This window comes from Amphiprion ocellaris, chromosome 10, assembly GCF_022539595.1.
Source record: "Amphiprion ocellaris isolate individual 3 ecotype Okinawa chromosome 10, ASM2253959v1, whole genome shotgun sequence".
NCBI lineage: Eukaryota > Metazoa > Chordata > Actinopteri > Pomacentridae > Amphiprion > Amphiprion ocellaris.
This window is the reverse complement of record NC_072775.1, coordinates 26,177,699-26,193,757: the sequence shown is the minus strand read 5'-3', so window position 1 is coordinate 26,193,757 and position 16,059 is coordinate 26,177,699. Positions and strand designations below refer to the sequence as shown.

At 38.7% G+C, this 16,059-nt stretch overlaps 1 protein-coding gene across 1 annotated transcript in view; it reads right to left on the bottom strand.

Annotated features, from left to right (window-relative positions):
* The window catches only part of insra (insulin receptor a), a 71,637-nt gene that overhangs the window by 19,892 nt on the left and 35,686 nt on the right, over positions 1-16,059 (bottom strand). The window contains exons 4-10 of the mRNA XM_023265620.3: positions 14,746-14,885; positions 13,953-14,097; positions 13,427-13,641; positions 12,282-12,408; positions 10,087-10,340; positions 2,882-3,049; positions 260-458 (exon numbers count right to left, since the gene is read on the bottom strand). Of these exons, the coding sequence (XP_023121388.2) occupies positions 260-458; positions 2,882-3,049; positions 10,087-10,340; positions 12,282-12,408; positions 13,427-13,641; positions 13,953-14,097; positions 14,746-14,885 (1,248 nt within the window). The remainder of the gene's footprint in view (positions 1-259; positions 459-2,881; positions 3,050-10,086; positions 10,341-12,281; positions 12,409-13,426; positions 13,642-13,952; positions 14,098-14,745; positions 14,886-16,059) is intronic.

The window sequence follows — 16,059 nt, the reverse complement described above, 5'->3', positions numbered from 1 at the left end:
ACTAAAATATGCATCAATCTCATACAATGTTGACACCTCTTTTGTGGAGTTAAACAATGAGAACAAATGCAGACAAAAAAAAAAAAAGATAATGTGAGAACAGAAAAAGACAATCTAAAATCCTTTCTTGTTTACTCCAACTCCACTCAAACCTTGAAGAATAATCCACCTGAAGGCAACGTTCATAAATAATAAAGCTCAAAAAAGCACACATTTGTGGATTATAACTGTTTCAACATAGTTCTGTTGTTAGTCTTACTTGATCTCAAAGACTTCATTGTGGAGGTAATTCTCAAAGGTTTTGCTGTACTCTGAGTTCTCTTTTTCCTTCTTGAGCTCCTTGTCAGTTTTAGGGCAGGCACAGCATCGTGTCCCCTGGCCCTGCTCCTCAGTCTGGTTCCACTTCTGCTCCTCGTCACTGTCCACCTGAGTGGGTACCCGCGATGGCAACTTCATCCCTGATAACATGGAGTGAAGTGCCAGAGGGAAAAAAATACATTTATACAGACGGAATGGGATGACAGGTGCGACAAGGACAGATATAAAACAGTCTTATGCACAAACATCCACGTACACACCGTCCTACACAACATGCCTGACGAGTCATGTCTGTCACTGTCATCCTCAGGTCCTAACCCTCTCTAGTGGAGATAAATTACCAGTGACATGGCCTCCCTGTGGACTCTAATCTCTCTGGTGTGTATGGGAGTTAAGGGATTTTGAAAGATGAAAATTTGGACTTGACTGTGTGCTAACATAAAAATGTACTGATGGCATCAACATAGGTCAGGCTGTGACCAAAATAATTCAGCCATGAAAAATGGAGGAACTTTGTTTCAACCTGGGCCAGAGTGAGAGGAAGATCTTGAATGTTTCAGTGTTTGTTTAATGAAGTTTTAGCTATGTAATGCGCTCCAAAAAAATTCTCTTTCACTTCCTTGTGGGTACAGGAACACTATTTTTGAGAAAATATTTAATGGATTCACATAAAGGTCAAACACACTGTTGCCCTGTTCTGTCTAAAACCTCTTTTGATGAATATTGTGCTTAAATACTGCTGCTGTTGTTGTTTAGAAAATGTTGACTTCAGTTTTGGTTTTGATAGTTTTTATTTATTTAAATGCTTCTGTGGGTTCAGAAGATGCCAGGACCGCTACAGCGAAGGAATCCCCTCTGGAAAATGTAAAAATGTATTGTCATCAAGTTAAGGCAGGGTTTCAGACTGCGACCAAATCTGACATTAGAACGCCCTAGTTTAACTCTTTTCCAAGTAATTTTTGCTCACACACCTTTCTGAGAACCACAATGACACAGCAACTACCGCAGCCTGCAATGTGGGGCGTTCAGGGAACACTGGTAATAGCAGTGTCTATCGATAAGAAGATGTTCAGCAAGTGATGTGTTTTGCTTGTGACAAGGTGGGAGGTGCTATTACATGAGAAAGCTAGTTACACTGGTGCTACTAGTGCAGTGGTTCTTAACCTGGGTTCGATCGAACCCTAGGGGTTCGGCGAGTCAGTCTCAGGGGTTCGATGGAGGTCAAGACAAACAGCCGACTCATATGATTCGTGATGACACGCCCCGCTTGGCCATCACTGGCTGCAGGTGATCACGCTACATTGCTTGGCCAATCTGTGCTGCAGGGAATTTGGTGAGCTCAGGAATCGAATTGTGACTGTCGTGATGGTACGTTGTGTGATTTCTTTCTTAATATTTTAATCCATACTAACTATGTTGAGCAAAAAAAGAAAGTGGTCGGACGAATATGTACAACATGGATTCACATGTATAACGGAACGTGATGGGAGTCAGCGTCCTATCTGCATGATTTGCAATGCCAAGTTAAGCAATTCTGGTCTAGCACCGGCAAAACTAAAGGAACACTTCCTTAAGCTGCATGGAGATGGGAAATACAAGAACACAAGTGATGTTAATGCACGGTTCATTCTGTGCACCAGTAAAACATATAACTATGTCTTGAATTTGAAAAAAATCATATTTTATTTTTCAATAAAGAAGGGTTCGGTGAATGCGCATATGAAGCTGGTGGGGTTCAGTACCTCCAACAAGGTTAAGAACCACTGTACTAGTGAAAAAGTTGGTAAAACATTACAGGTGAATATGGGGAACATTTTTAACATCAACATATAAAGTCCTCTGGTGATCACTTACAATGAGTAAAGAAATATTTCTATACATCAGGCTGTTAGTGATAAACCCCCTCCTATAAAAACCTTCAGAATACAGACAGGAATAAAATTGGAAAGTCTGGTGTAGGTACACTTCCGCCTCGGAGTATTAGAAAAAACAGACTAAAGATATGTATTATAAAATTCCAGACTTTTAAAGATGTAAATCACTTTTTAAAGTTAAACATCTTAACTATTTCAATTCAGCATGGAATTTACTCCACTGACTACTTAGAGTAACACAATTATTTCTTGTTTTTGAAGTTATCTGAAATCTATTCTTATATTATCTTATGATTAATTATAGAAAAATAAAAACCTAAATGTACATTTTGAATATTGTTCTTTTCTTTTTAGTTTGAGAGAAAATGTGTTCTGGAAGTAAAATATCCTGAAATCTCAAAACTGACCAGTGCCTATAAATAACATTTTCTTGGTCTTTGAAAACTGACCTTTATTTGAAAAACTGTTTATATGTTGGTACAAGTTAGCCATCAAGGGGAATGAGATCACAAAGTCATTACACATGAATTGTCATCACATATGAATTGACAGCAGTTACCTGTAAAAGGCCAGAGCTTTTGAGTGAGAAGAGCTTTTAAGGTAATGGGAGCTGCATTCAACAGACATCCACACAAAGCAGTCACCAAGAACAAGACACAAGAAACACAGTCATAAACTATGCAGCTCACCCTTCTGGCAGTAGTCAAACTTGTAGAGCTCGCTGGCCTCGGGCTGGCGCTGGCAGAAGACCAGGTAGTGAGTGATGTTGCCGTTGGGGTCATTGGGAGGTTTCCACTTGAGGATGATCTGGGAGGAAGAGTTGGACGAGGAAATGGGGTCCAGTGGGACTGAGGGTTCTGCAGAGACATTGCAGAAAAAGGAGGAACATTTAATGCTGAGCAAGGTGTGGAGCAATTAATAAAATGTGACAATATATTTCAAAGACAAATGGATAGAAACAAAACACATTAGCTATGCTTACTATGCTCCACAAAACACTACAGACCAAAAGTTTGGAAGCAAGATCAAATTTGAACAAAAAAAATCACAGTTTCATTGGCATACTTTGCAACAAAATAAACATGATTATTATATAAAGTGTCACTCATATGAATACATTTTTTTACTATAACTATCAGGTAATTGTATCTGTACTCCTGTTTCTTTACTCGGCTGTTTCTTTCTAGCCATTTCTGTAGTAGTTATAGAGATATGGTCACAGTTGAGATTTATTGGGATTTTTGTATGCAAACTCTTAAAAGCTAAAGAGCCAAAGTGAATAATGCAAACCACGATTTGTTTTTTTTCACTTCTGCACTGAAGTTGTAACTCTTGCAAATCTTCTCAACTCTGAAACTAATTCCTTCTTTTCTTTTGTTAGCATTTATTCAGCAATTGTCTGGTAACATCAATGTACACCAAAAGGACAATGAGGAAAATGGTGCATATCAATGAAAACAAAGTCTGATCATGCAGTAAATACATCCCAAAATCCATTAATGTTAATGCTGGTTTGTAAGAAAGGCATCATGAACATGAACTTCACAGTGCCTTCAAATGTTTGACCTGTATTAGCCTTGTTTTCACATTTTTGGCCTGTGGTGTATCTCTAATATCACTTTCTTTGTTCCAGATGTGCAACAGCGAACAATAAACACAAGATAAAATGCAAAACTGGTCATATAATTATGAATAGGAATGGTAAAATATTTAGAATTTAGTTCTCTAATGGGTGTTTGTACTCAAATAAGCCAACTTGGGTTATGAATTAAGTAAGGGTACATGATGTTGGATTTTTGCTGATATTTAATATGCTAACATTTTCTAACTCATTTTAGTCAACTGAAGATGAGATGGACATATTATTATATTATTTTCACCTAAAAGCAGAGAATATGAGGTCTCTCCTGTAGTGAAATTAACATATTATTATAGCTACTCTCAATGTTTAATTGCAAAACATGAGATGTTCATTTTGGCGAACATTTTAAAACAACATTAGCACCGTTGCCTCACAGCTAGAAGATCCCTGGATCTTTGTGCATGGAGTTTGCATGTTCTCCCTGTGTATGTGTGAGTTTTCTACGGGTACTCCAGCTTCCTCCCACAGTCCAAAAATATACTGAGGATAATTGGTGATTCTAAACTGTCAGTAGGTATGAAAGTGAGTGTGATTGTTTGTCTTTACTTGTAGCCCTGTGATAGACTGGTGACTTGTCCAGGGTGTCCCCTGTCTTCACCCTAAGTCAGCTGGGATAGACTCCAGCCCCCCACGACCCTACTGAGGATTAAGGATGTATAGATAATGGATGGGTGGATTGTAAAACAAATTTGTAAATGTTTAGCCTGACAGTCACTATCTGCATGTCAGTGTTCATTTGATGTTGAAGGCCAATGCTCCATTTTTAAAGTCTTTATCAGCCCATGGTATCAGTATAGGTATCATTCTGATTTAATTTTGAATTCCTAAAATTAGGGCTTGCTGGAGTCTCTTTAATGACCTAACAATGACACTGAACAGTCAGAGGTGTCAACTGCATTCTAAACGCGTTGACAATTTGATTTTCTTTTGAAAACGTGTGCTGTTGATGTATTATTCAAAAACAAAAGTGAACTGCATTTTCCTATCTATGTCCTCTCAGTGCGGTGAATGCTGTTCTGCTAAAGGGTCACTAGAATATTGTTTTTTGTTTGCCTAAATAAATGTTGACTGCAATTTTCTCTAAAAAAAATTCTTGAGACATTAAGCCAACAGCAATCTTGAGTTGCTCTTTGGAGAGTTTTGAACTTTCATTGTATTTGCAGATGGGTCTGCATGTAGGTATGGTGGTTGCTTAGAAACATTTTCTTTTGACCTGAAAATCCATCCCTCCATCCAGCTTTGCACAGTGATGCTGTCTGTTATTCAAATGGAAAGAGTGAGTCTGTACAAACCTGATAGACACAACAGATCTGAGGGGAAAAATACTGAACTGAACATTTGTGAGAGGCAGAAACTTTAATCAATCAAAATTGTGATTTTTTTTAACCTTCCAACAGTTCTTGAACTACTCATTTGCGATGTCAGAAAACAACCAAATTTAAGCTTAAAATGATATCAAAATCCTATCCTCATGTCTCATTAAAATATACATGCATTACCAAAAATAAAACCAACTACAGTCACAAGATTCTGTTAAAAAAAAAAAAAAAAAAAAAAAAAAAGTTCTGTGATCCTCTTCAGCTGAGGTTAGACTGTTTTCACAGGGGTGCAGTAAAAATTGTAACCCACAGAAAGAAAAATGTAAGCTGAGCAGAAGAGTGCCTAGAACTGTTTGGGGTTCAGAGAGTTACATTTTCTGGCAGCCCTCAGTGTATCTGTAGGTTTAGGGCTTCTTTTCTGTTTCAGTTCCTACACAAAGTATTTGATATACCATATCAATACAAAATTGTTTTATTGACAGTGGAAACTGTAAATAAAACATTTTAAAAACGTGAGTTGCTGTCCAAGAGAAATGTTAGACTTTGTAAGATAACCTGGGGTCTGTTTCACAAAGCAGGATCAGTGAAAACTCTGAGTCTGTTAACCCTGAAATGAGGGAAACTCAGAGTTTTCCATTTCACAAAGGGAGGTAACTCAAACCAGAGAAAGAGGGGTAACTCTAGCCTGTTTCACAGAGAGAGGTAACTTAAGCTCTGGGTCAGTTACCGTAGTAACAGAGTCTATGAACCTAACCTAGTCGGGACCACATTTTTCTTAGTAAACCTTGAGTTTCTCTCTGTCTCTGCTCTCTTTCAGACACACATGCTATTTGATTTCCTTATCCATTCATTCAGTCAGCAGGTGAGTTTTAGCGTAGCCTAGTTCTGTCGTCTATCAAAATGGCATGGCCTTTCGTTAATGATCCAGTGGATGAAGGAGCAGCATTACTGCGCAGAGAATTTAAATATTCGTCAGGAGATTGTTATCAGACCGTGCATAGATGTTCTTGCATTTCCGGACAATTCTCTTTTTGAGTGGTACCGTTTCACGTCACAGTCCATAATCTACATACACAACCTAATCCGTCCTTGACCTTTGCAACATTACCAACCGCAGTCATGCTCTCACATCCCATCAGATATTGTGTGTTGCACTGCGGTAGAGATCTGTTAAATTAATTTTAAATCATATTCTGTTAATGACATTGTGCTGCAACCTCAGACTGGGATTAGTAATTTTAATTTGTATTAGGATTTACCAGGGAGTGTTTTTATATTTCATCTTAAGCTGCTGCCACATGCGCTTCTCCCCTGCAGGATTGCACCTAAATGAAATAACTTAATAGGCTACCATTCAAACTGTTTTCCCCTGTAATATTATTGTGATTGCAAAGGACTACATTTAAACGTACGCATTGACTTGGGCAGCAATGTTCTCCCATGCCATCTCTCTCTCTTTTGCAGCTGCAGCAGTGTTGCGCTTCTTTCTAAAAACGTGTTCAAACTCGCCATAAGCGCATTAAGATTTCCAATTCAAGTGGGGTGAAAAACGCAGCCCTCTGCTTCCCCGTTCCCATGGTGACTTCTCGAATTGTGGCTCCATTGATGTCTTTTTACAGTCATGATGCATGCACTTAACTCCAGGTGAAACTACTCCGAGTTGATTAAACCAACTCAAATCAGCCGTTCTGGAACCGAAAGCTCAGAGTTTTCTATCTCAGAGTAGATCAACTCAGAGTTCAGGGTTACACTCAGAGTTTGTTGAACCTGCTTTGTGAAATGGACCCCTGATGTGTGTTGTGTGTATGAAATTCTGCTGATCATGGAATGCAGCTTTGTGAGGCTCCACTTTCCCTCATATAGAAAGATTCACATACAAATCTTAGCAAAGAAAACAACTATTAATCTCAAGAACATCCAGTAAAACTGAAACAAATGCATGTTTATTAGTGACTTTTGAGACTGTATCGTTTTGTATTGTGTCACAATTAGTGCTGCAAGTCTGCAAATTAATCAAAGGCATTTGATAAAGATACCAAAGGACAAGTGCTGTTTCAGTCCAATTTGCATGTCAAACCACTGTACAAATAATGGAACACACTTACTGGCATGGTGTTGCTCTGTGACCCGCAGCTGCCTGCTCTGGGTATTCCCCATCAGTTTTGTTTTTGTTGGTAATGAGATTGCTTGATGTTTGTAATCTGTACAGTTTGAGGATCCAGTGTTGCAGTTTACATTCAGAGGCTTTTATGCACCAAGTAAATGACGACTAAATAAAGAAAAAAATAAATTTTCAATAGCATTTCCACCTAAAAATAAAGTTTTCTTGTTGATGTTGGTAACTGTCTCTGTTTTAGCATTATAGTTCAGCCATAATTTTCCATTTGCTGCTTTAATTTAGGTCTTTTTTTAGCTTGTTAAATGTGATTTAGGTTTTTAGTTTCACTTCCATTTTTTTTAGTTTCTAACCTTTATTTTACATGATTGATTTAGAAAAAAAATTACAACTTATTTTCAAGGTGTTTTAAACTTAGTTTTATTTCTGCATCAGTTGTAACTTGTTGAAAGTGTTGTTTTTGATTCTAGTTTACCGTAATAAGCTCTGAGTATCACACCAGTCATTCTGTGGCGACACACTTTACATGATATGCAACCTAAGTGGTCGTGCTGCATGAGTAAAATCTCAGGGAGTGTGTGATTTGCAAACACAGGATGGGGACTTTGGCACCAGCTGCAAATGTGTAATGTTTGTTTAATATATCTGTAAATATCTTTTGCTGCTATATAATCACTGTTTCAGGAGAGATTGTTCTTTTATTCTACTACACATACACCAGTTTTGTGATATTTGATGTGCATTAAATGGGGTCACCTGACAATAAAGTGCATTTTGTGTTGCAAGCAGAAAACGAGGTTATGAGCTTGCAGCATGAACACTGATTTACACTGTTGCATATCTGATAAGCTGTCTTTTGACTCTTGAGTTTTGAATAGGAGACAAACAAAGTGTCCTGCCCTGAAGTGGAGTAACACTTCACACCCGGCGGAAATAAACACTGAATAGGCACCGCAGCTTTAGCTTTTCTGATGCGCGGTAGTTTTTAAAGACTGCTGTGTTGGAGTGTCAGAAATCAATATTGTAGCCGTTAAACTAAAAATATGTTCAGTCAAATGAGGTTTACATGTTGACATTCTATGCTACGGGAAGAATATGTGAGCAGAAAGATGTATACGAGGAAGAAGTGGTGGGTGGGGATGTCAGATTGAAGCCTGAGGAGAATCAGAGGCCTAAGCTTTGTTGCCACAGTGTGATTATGTTGTCCTTGTTATGTGACGATGCAACACTGGTCGGACTACATTGTCAGACTAGGTTTCATCAGCAACAGCTTATTTGTAATGACAGCTTTGCCATTTTGATGAGGTATGCTAGTTAGTTATGACACAGACCAGAAACCCGGAGTGGCAGTCAGACGGGTAAAAACAACCCGTCACTAACTGACGCGTATCTGCTGGAAGCCTGTTTCGTGCGAACGAGATATGCCATGTTTGATGTGGTTCATCAGGTAGGAAATGTACATTGTCTAAAAGGAAGCCAGCTAGACAGGGCATCTTAATTATGATGAACCCAAACTGCACATGACAGACACTGAGGGTGCAAAAAAACAATGAGGTACTGGTGAAGAGTTTTATGATTGCTGCGTGACTGACTGATGCAGACACCTCACACAAGGCAGTGTCCAGTAGGTCAGTGGCACCCTAGGCAAATCATGCCATCTGTCTTCCTCTTCCCCGTTCTTGTGCCAAGGACATTTTGGCAGCTGTGAGACTGACACACACAACACTGACATCACCTGCCAATGATAGTAACACCACAGGATGACCCTAAAAATAGTTGAATTCTTGTACCGAAGAAGACACTGACCTTTCCCACTATGAGATCTTAACAACTCATAACCTGGAGCTAACCATAACCTGATGTTTTAAGAAGCTGCTAATATTCACGCTCTGACATGGTTTCCACTGGTGTTGTACAGGAGCATTTGGATAGTCACTAGAGAGTGTTTAAAAAGTCTTCTGCAGGTGCTGATTGATTCTCAGCCTGTCCAACTATCAAATTCGATATTTATAATTTTCCAGTTGTCGGGACAGGTTTATTTTAACACATATGCAACGACTGTTTTGTTGGTCACCTAGGTGCAGCAAACAAGCTCTGAACACTGCATTTTATATACACATCCAGCAGTTATGGAGTTGTAGCATTAGGTACTTGGACTTGGAATGTTTATGGCCATCTGGCTCCTTGGCTGCTAAATGCTCCTTTATGATAACTAGCTAGTCACTCACCGTGTTTGTTGCTGGGAAGGTAGTGGATTTAACACCACGCCTACACAGAAGGTGCAGCATGAGCAGCACATTAGCTGACTTGCAGGTAATGTGCTACACAGAATGCTTTCATGTACAATAATGAGCAGCTGCATGCATGGAATGTACAGAAATAGAGTTAAAGCAAAAATACATATTTTGAGCTACAGTTACACCAGATTCATTAAAATAGGAGCTTATCTGTAAGACCATGACTAAAACTTGTGGATGAAACATTTTGTACATACAGCCTTTTTTCTTAACCCATTTGCCTTTGGACAAAATTAGAAATATTACAGTGGTGATGATGAACCAATACAGAAAAGTGTGGGAGCAGGAGTTAAAAAATAACAACTCAGATAAGGTCACAGTTACCTATAATACCCCTCTCTAGGTTGAAACGTTGAAACGTTTGCATGCTTCTTTGCAGAAGCATCATTCCAGCTTTTGTAGAAAAGTTACAAGATTCTGAAAATATATATTCAGCTACTGGTTATTTATCTCCCGTAGCTGAATATGATCTCACAGATTGATTCTAAATCCAACACAACACTATATATAAAAGTCTTACTGGTAGCGTTGGTGCGAACATAGATGATCTCGCTCTTAGCTCCATGGACCTGGTGCTCATCAGAGGCTGAGAGCTGGGTTTTCACCATGATTGCATACTGCGTCCAGGGCTTCAAAGGCAGGATGAGATGACCAGGTTCAAACTGATCTTTGTCCCCCTCAGTGGCTCGACGTGGAGGGTCCACATCAGCGATTACCCAACTGTTGGAGCCGCAGGCGTCCTGCCCATCAAACTCAGTTACGTTCTGAAAAGGTCTGTTGTAAAAAAAATAAATAAATAAAAAAAAAAGCGGTAACAATATACAAATGAAACATTTGTTTTATGTCATCCTAAACTGTCTTTCACTTGAGAAAGTACATTCAGTTTCAGATTCAAACAAGCATAATCTACTTGTAAAATACATAGCAGAACCGAACTGGTAAGTTCATATTTATTATTGTGATGATGTAGTGTGTTGTGTCCAATCACCCAGATCCTTATGCACAAGTTTTTGCCTTCTATGGTGCTAAATAAATGCTTGCTTGACAGACTTGATGTGATAAATGTCCAGATCGCTGTTTTTTTTTATTTATTTTTTTTATCCCACATCCTAATAGTCTGATTTGCAGCTAGCAGGTGACAGCTCTGGAGGTCAATCTCTAAATATAGAACACCCTCTTACAGAAGGATTCATGTAGTTTTGTACATCACACCCAAATGACCAATTTTACAGAGTCAGCTGACATTCTGCAGAAGTGGAAAATCATATAAATCCTTCACACAGCTCTAGAGGCAAATGCGCAAAGTTTGATTAACTGCCTTAAGTGAGGTGAGCCTATTAGAACTCTGTAGCCCATTTTCATGTCTGTTTGAGGCTGAGGCTGCTATATGAGCTGCTACTAGTGTCCTACTAAATATTTGCCCAAACGGTTAGTGATCAAGTAGCATTATGGGTAATACAGTATGTATATCAGTATATCGAGGAATGCATGGAATAAAGAAAACAATACTTCTGGCTCTGCTATAAACAAATCTTTTTTTTTGTCCATTGCCAGTCTGGCATTGTTACAAGAGTGCTCACAAACATCACAGTCAAAGGAAAATGCCCCCCAAAAATTGCCAAAATGATACCATTTACCATCTAAAACTTTAGAAGCAGATAAAATAGAAGAATTTCTTTTTAACTGTGACATGAAGTTCTGTCGGACAACTTCATCAAATCTGGGCTAGAAAATTGGGACATTGAATGAAAACCATACTTTCCTGGATGTCTCAATTTACCAATAATAAAGTGTTTTCAATAACCAAATTTCAGAAAAACCAAAAAATGCTACGCTCTTTGGCACAACTGTGACATGACATAAATTCTGGGACTTTTCAGCTGAGCAGCAGACTGTGTTCACACAGAGCAGACAGGACACAATTACAGAAAGAAAGGAGAAACACATCTAAAATATGTAAAGTAACACATTTTTTCTAGTATTGGGAATACCTGTGGAGCCATGAATAAAGGAATTTTCAACAACTTTTGCCGTTTCTTTTTTATTTCTGATTTATGACATTATAACTTTGGTATACTGCACAAAGCACATTTTTGAGTTCTCTCTACCTTTAACCATAGCTGTTCTGTTTCCACAGAGGTGCAGGATTTTATATTGCAGTGAAAAACAAGCCTACAGTTAGTAAAAATGAGCTATGAACAAAAAGAAACTTAGCACGGTTCAGAGGGTTAAAAAGTGAAAGCAAGCTATACATTATGTTTGGGTTTTTTTTGTTTTTTTTAACTTACTTTACCTAAAAGCACACCCACATTTTAAAATCCATTAGAGAAAATAGCCCTCCTGTAAGGCAGGAGAGAACAACACAGTTAGCTATGTGGGCAAACCTACCTGAACCTGAGGTACAATGTGTGAAGGGTCAAAGATCTAAACCCTCTGAGGGGCCAACAAAGATTGCTGAGGATGTGGCCTGGTCATATCAACTGATGTATCAGTATAAATAATAAATCTGAAACCTTCCACAAATGTATCTGATCATATAGAAGACATCATTTTCAGATGTTTATAGGTTGCCTTGATGAATTGGTGGGGCAGGAATTGATGTCCACACTCATCTGCATTCTTCCACTCAGCTCTTTCTTATCTATAAAGTACTTAAGAAGCTGAAGACAGCATTTGTCGGGTACAGACTGCGGTTGACTGAGAAGAATAACTTACGCTTCTTTGTAGAGTACCATGAAGCCCAGCAGATCCCTGAAGTCTGGAGGCCAGAAAGGTTCCCACTTGACCATTATCTTATCGCTCATGGTTCGAATCTGAGTAAACTTCAACACATGGTTCTCACCTGAGAGTACAAAGGAAAAGACATCAATCAATTAAAACAGCTATCAGCAGAAAAAGCTCTCAGAAGATGGAGTAATCATGCTCTCATTTTGCCTCAAGAGACACATTTTCTCCAGTGGCATTTCCTTCTTAGTTTTTGTCAATTATTTTGCAACAACTGAAAAGACTGCATCAAAATCACTGGACAATTATGTGGAAACACAGCTACAGAGAGACTCGAGATGTCGGAACAAAACAGGAGCCCACGTTGAATGCAAGTAACTATCACATTTTTTAGCTCTGATATTAGCCTATCACAGATCTATCAGTGTCCGCTGATATGTTGTCTGATATGCATCAATATGAAAAGTTTTCTTTTCAGAACATAATGCAGAAAGAGATCCAAGAGCTAATTCAGAAATTGTGTCATCACACAGTTTGTCCTGTAGAGCAGCTCCAATTCCATTGTTTGCAATACTCTCAGCACTATCTGCACCTGAGCAGTCAGTGATGCGGAGTCAAGCGAACACTTATCAGTAAGTTGCTAAGCAGTTTGTAAAAGACATTAACAGCCCTAAAAATTAGTATTGCCACTGACCCCAAAAGTCAAGTATCAGCTCTAGCTCAAACCTTTCAAGTAATACGCTCATCTAAAAAAAAATATTATAGCCACTTCAATGAAGGAAACCTATCAAAACATATGAAGACAGATTGCTTCTATCTGTATAAAAACTTACTTTATCCCTGCAACATGTCATTTGACTTGTACACCTGGATGAAAAGGACAGAATTAGCACTACATCTATATCACTATGTTGCCATGTTTAACAGTTATCTGGGCTTTTCTCTGTTGGTTGTTCCTAGTTAAACAATGTCAGTAAAAGGTCTGCAGGAGGACATCTGCAAACACAAGACCAGGAAATGACCATCATGACAATAACTATGAGTATGTTTGCAACTGTACCGAGCATGACTCTGTGTTGTCGGTTGCCATAGTGTTCCTGCTACATCTGACATGTATGCAGAGCTGAGGTTCTTACATGAGGCCTGGTCTCCGTTGGTCTTGGAGGCGATGTCATTCTTGACTTGCCGCTCTTTGGTTCCTGTCACCTCTTCCATCTTGCGGATCTCAGACATGCAAAGTTTGGAGTTGTAGTGGAAAAACATGCGTCCCTGCAGGATGGTCAGCTTGTGTTTGGACCAATCCCAGAGCTGCCGCAGATTCTGGTTGTCCAGGGCATAGAACGAGTAATTTCTGGAAAAGAACATGAACATATTTTTCATGATATATGACATTTGGCTGCGAGTATAAAAAGACTCTTGAGTAACATGAGTAGAAAAATATCTGAGCAGGGCTAGCCTTCAATTTGCATCATGTGACTATCCTGTCCTCGCCCATTGTTCTACATGCGTCTTCCACCTCATCTGAATGAAGCCTCATGTATGATTTGGGAAAGTCTAACCAAAAACAGCTACCACAGAAAGACATTTCCAAAAGGTCAGTCCTGCTTTTAACTCATAATTACAGGAGGAGGCTGTAAAGAGGCTAAGAAGACTGAGTCTCACCCGATTTCTTGTTCCTCTCCACGAATAACACGGAGTTTACGGAAAAATGAGAGTGATACAAGGGCGTAGGAACGTCGTACTGTCAGGTAGCCAGTGATCTCCTCCAGCTGGCCCAAGCTGGCCTCCAGTTCAGCTGCTATGTTGTCTACAGAAAACCAAAAGACACAAGCCCTTACAGTGACTTCTGACTGTACAGCATGGTTAGTACAAAATGCAGCTGCTCTCTGGCAACAAAGTGTTCTCTGCTGTCTGTTTTCAGTTTTTTATTTTCAGTACACTGTCAGCTTTAATATTTTTATCACAGCATTTAACATAAGCACGGACGTCATGTTGCAAATGAACTGGGAATTGTGCACCCCTGTGTTTTTTGCTTTTTTGCCTTCGGACAGAATTACTGAATGTGTGTACAACTTAGATGAATGAAGTTATGATTTATTTGTCCTTTCGTCATACCAAGGACCAAAAGCAATTTATCATCCCTGTAAACTAAGCTAACTTATGCAGCTACTGAATGTTTTTTTGTTTTTTTTTTTTTGTTTTTTTTGCATTGTCTGGGCTCTCAAATTTCATGTGTGTTATTTTTAAGATGTTTCCATTTTTCATAATGATCAAGTTGATCATAGCTTTTATTTCATTTCCTCTTAAATATGCTGCTTTGTTGTTTGCTTAACTGCAGCTCTTGATGTGTTTTCCTGGTTTTGTGTAATGTCAATATCTCACTGTTTGTTGTTCTGCTGAGTTGATCTGTTGTACACTGTAATCAGATTCAACCAAACAAACCACAGACACTCACTTCCTCCACGCAGGTTGATGACCAGGCTCCCGTTGAGAACAGTGCAGCCTCTTAAAGCCTGGGCAGCAGTGACGGAGTCCACTGTTTTCAGACCCATACACACTTTAGGGCAGAGCCCTGCACAGGGAGTGCAGTTGAGCCTACAAAACAAAAGAAAAGGATATTGATCAGAAAAAAAAATGTAGCTTTGAAATATATTTTGAAGTGTATTAGTGTTTCCAGATTCTTCTCTGCACAGAGATACTCAAACCTTATAATCTGCAGATTTTTGGACTATAGACAACAAGTAATTTAAAATTGTAATACTGTAGATTGAGAAAAAAGTGTGCTGACTCCAAGATACCCACTAGACAAACTACATGAATTAGGGAAATCACATTAACCAACTTAATTATTAAAATGATGAATACAGCACATCAACAATACACATTATTCTGAAACATGCCACTCTACACAATAAGTACCTTACTTTTGGTACTTAAAACATACTTTGATGCAAACATTTTTTGTAATTTTACTCAAGTATAAATTTAAATGCATGATTTTTATTTGTTGCTGTGCATTTCTACACTGTGGTATTGGTACTTGTACTAAAGTGCAAGATCTGAGTACAAAAGACTCAGATCTTGTAAGATGGTAAAAAGCTAAGAGCTGGATTATGATTCTCTGCAGCACACCTCTCACAAATAACCTTTAAATAAGGTCTTATTCTTAAGTTTTGGAGCATTAGAACAAACTGTGAATACCATGAAGCCTTGCTCAGTAACACATGACTGTCAGGTTGAACTCTTGCTTTGAATTAACTGAAAAAGAACTGAACCCAACCCTTCACCTTCACCTCTGAGTCAAACAACCTGGCTTACATAATGCTTTCTAGTCTGTTCTCATAACAGATATGAGGATGCAGCTTTGTGTGCCAACCATATTAACCTGTTTCCTGAAACGTGGTGTGTAAAATCCCCACACTCATAATGTGGCAACTGCATTCTTAGATGGGGTAAAACAATCTCTGTAGCCTCTGAGATTTACAAGGTGCACTCAGCAGACATCTTCTAGAAGAGACAGTAGTTGTAGAGAACATTTCATAAGGTTTGAAAGTGAGGCGATTAAGGGAATGGTTAGACAATGATGGACTGTCTGCTCTGGGTGTCCTAAGTTTGTTTTGCCGTTGGCTGACGTATGCAGTGAAAATGCCTTTGCTTAGCAACAGTTGAGCAAGCAGGTCAATTACAGAAGAATGTGGCATCTTGTTTGTGAATGCCAAATAACGGGACTGAGTGGCTGCAAATGAAAACTATAAAAACTTGACAATAT